The 2,500-nt window shown below is 32.9% G+C and overlaps 1 protein-coding gene across 4 annotated transcripts in view; it reads right to left on the bottom strand.

Moving 5' to 3' along the window:
- Positions 1-636: 636 nt before the first annotated feature.
- The window catches only part of LOC125036604, a 3,273-nt gene continuing 1,409 nt past the window's right edge, over positions 637-2,500 (bottom strand). For 2 of the 4 annotated variants that reach the window (XM_047629344.1, XM_047629346.1), the window contains 3 exons: positions 2,363-2,500; positions 1,399-1,451; positions 637-1,141 (listed from right to left, as the gene is read on the bottom strand). The exon at positions 2,363-2,500 is cut by the window's right edge. In XM_047629344.1, the coding sequence (XP_047485300.1) occupies positions 1,024-1,141; positions 1,399-1,451; positions 2,363-2,500 (309 nt within the window). In that variant the 3' untranslated portion in view covers positions 637-1,023. The remainder of the gene's footprint in view (positions 1,142-1,398; positions 1,452-2,362) is intronic. The other 2 variants (XR_007115910.1, XM_047629343.1) reach the window with 1 other exon arrangement.

The raw sequence follows: 2,500 nt of genomic DNA, 5'->3' as shown, positions 1-2,500 counted from the left end.
CACACACACACACACACACACACACACACACACACACACACACACACACACACACACACACACACACACACACACACATATATATCACACATGCTCACTCACTCACTTACACACATTCTCTCTCTCTCTCTCTCTCTCTCATTCAGAAAATGTATACTTAAATTATTACAGATCTATAATTTAAGTGTGTAATTCGCAGTTGCATTGCACTTGACATCAAATGTTTCATTAGGTATCAAAGGAATCTGAAAAGTATATGGCCTTCTCATACTTTCTCTCAATGTGTTCTATTCCAAAACTGTAATTTCCCATTTGACTCAATGTTAAACAAATTATAGCTCTGTCTAGGAGTTATAAGGCAATAATTAGAAGAAACATTTGGGTTATAATAATAATCTTTTCATAAAACATTGCAGAATCTTACAGACTGAACAGCAGTTATCACTTCAAATCATTCTAATATTTTCCTTCATATGGTATAGATTATATGAAAATATATAAAATCATCTCTTCATTGCACAATTTCCTAAAATATAAAGCACCATATCAAATGTATTACAAAGACAGTTCAATCTACATTTACTTTTGAAGGGGATATCAATTATGAATAATAAAAAGGTGAAGGAAGCAAAAGACTTTTCTTTTAAACATGTTTCAGTGTCTCTCTCCAAGCTTTATTTCATTTTTGGTGAACATGGTGGGTATCGTACAATAATTTAAGCAGCACACATATTAGACATAATTTAACAGAGGCAGTGTGATACTTCTCCCAAAGTGATAAATATAGTAATATCAAATAGGTAACTTCAATTCCCTAACATCCAAAAATATGTAACTTGAATTCTCTAACATCCAAAAAGGTAAATAATAATAATAGAACGGGGTCAAAAATTCTTATACACACACACACACACACAAACACCAAAGGCTTGTGACTGAATGTGATTTTAAGAAAATTACTACTTTTAAGGCAAGATCATTATGCTGCAAAGTAGATTCCAAAATTACGTTATAAATAAAATGCTACAATATCCGATCAGGACAAGTTCGGGTTTTAAGGATGTGCTGCAGAGTCTGTGGAAGCTGGCACCAATGGGAACGTAGTTGCAAGTCTAATCCACATACAGCTTCTATTGTTAATCTGAAATATATTTTTTTTATTAGATTTCTTGATTTAGCAAAACCAATATCTGATACTGATTTATAAAAGCCTGTTCCAAAGGAAATCCATCATTACTAGACATTTAGGACAAGAGGACCTTAAAATCTGTCCCATAACCAGTACCTTGTGTTAATATTTAGCATTTATAGTTCTAGACAACACAGACCTGTGGTATGCTACCATAAAAAAGACAAAAGGAATCAGGTAAAGGAAGTAGTTAATATTTGCACACATACCTCTGTAGACTTGGGGGACTGAACCTCAGTACAACCATTTCTTCAGCATGATCCTGATAAAAATATGAATAAATTTGACCATTTCAGGAAAAAACACTTTGACAATATGATAGAAATCGTAATAAGAGACCAATCACTGATTTCTATGGGTTAAGTCACTAATAATCTTGAAGGCATCAATAAAATGAGAAAAGGATAAATATCTAACAAACAACAAGTACTGAATCACATTATCAGCTGATGTGTTTAATGTGAATTTTAAAAGAAGAACTTTGAAGTTATTGCCTTCACTGAACTCATCTGTTGCAGATTCCTGTACTGTCTACTGGATATCTTTTTTTTTTTTTTTGTGAATTCTATTCCACATAGATGACTCCACAAGTACTCAGCCACCAAGGGGTCAACTAGTAGGGTATAGTGACTGCACCTGGTGTCCCAAATTCATCATCATTTTTTTTTTTTTTTTGGTTATTAATATTAATACTGTTGTTATTATTATTATTATTATTATCATCATCATCATTATTATTAAAATATTGATTGAAATAATGTTATATAATATACAAACTACAAAAGAATCTATCCAAAAATAATGGAAAAGAGTAAACAGGTGAGATAGGAAAGGCTAACAGTAGACTTCTTGGTGACTAATCATTTGTGGAGTCATCTATGTGTACACACAATTTATCAACTAAAATTATTGTGGACACAGAGTGTATGTCATACCATCTGTGACCACTGGGTTAAATAGAAAACACATAAAGGAATAAAACATCTTTTCCCTTCATGCCCCTGAAATTTAGATCTTTAGAAAATGGTATTTTTTACCCTCTAACCATACACAAACATAGATTATAACAGCAATCTTTATTTGTATAGATACTATTAGGCATACATCTATTTCCTGAAACATACAACCACACTAACACTGACATGAATAAAAATCAAAACTAAAGATATTTACAATGAGCAAAGCCATGGTGATGTAGAAGGGCTGTGTAAGTCCAGAGTGAATGTACACCTCCCCATCTGGTATGACTGCAGTAGCATGCCAACATCTAGGCTCCCCATGGTCATAAGCTAGGGGTACTTCGATCCACTC

The sequence above is a fragment of the Penaeus chinensis genome, chromosome 21 (genome assembly GCF_019202785.1).
Source record: "Penaeus chinensis breed Huanghai No. 1 chromosome 21, ASM1920278v2, whole genome shotgun sequence".
Taxonomy (NCBI): domain Eukaryota; kingdom Metazoa; phylum Arthropoda; class Malacostraca; order Decapoda; family Penaeidae; genus Penaeus; species Penaeus chinensis.
The sequence above is the reverse complement of the archived record's forward strand: the minus strand, read 5'-3'. Positions and strand labels throughout refer to the sequence as shown.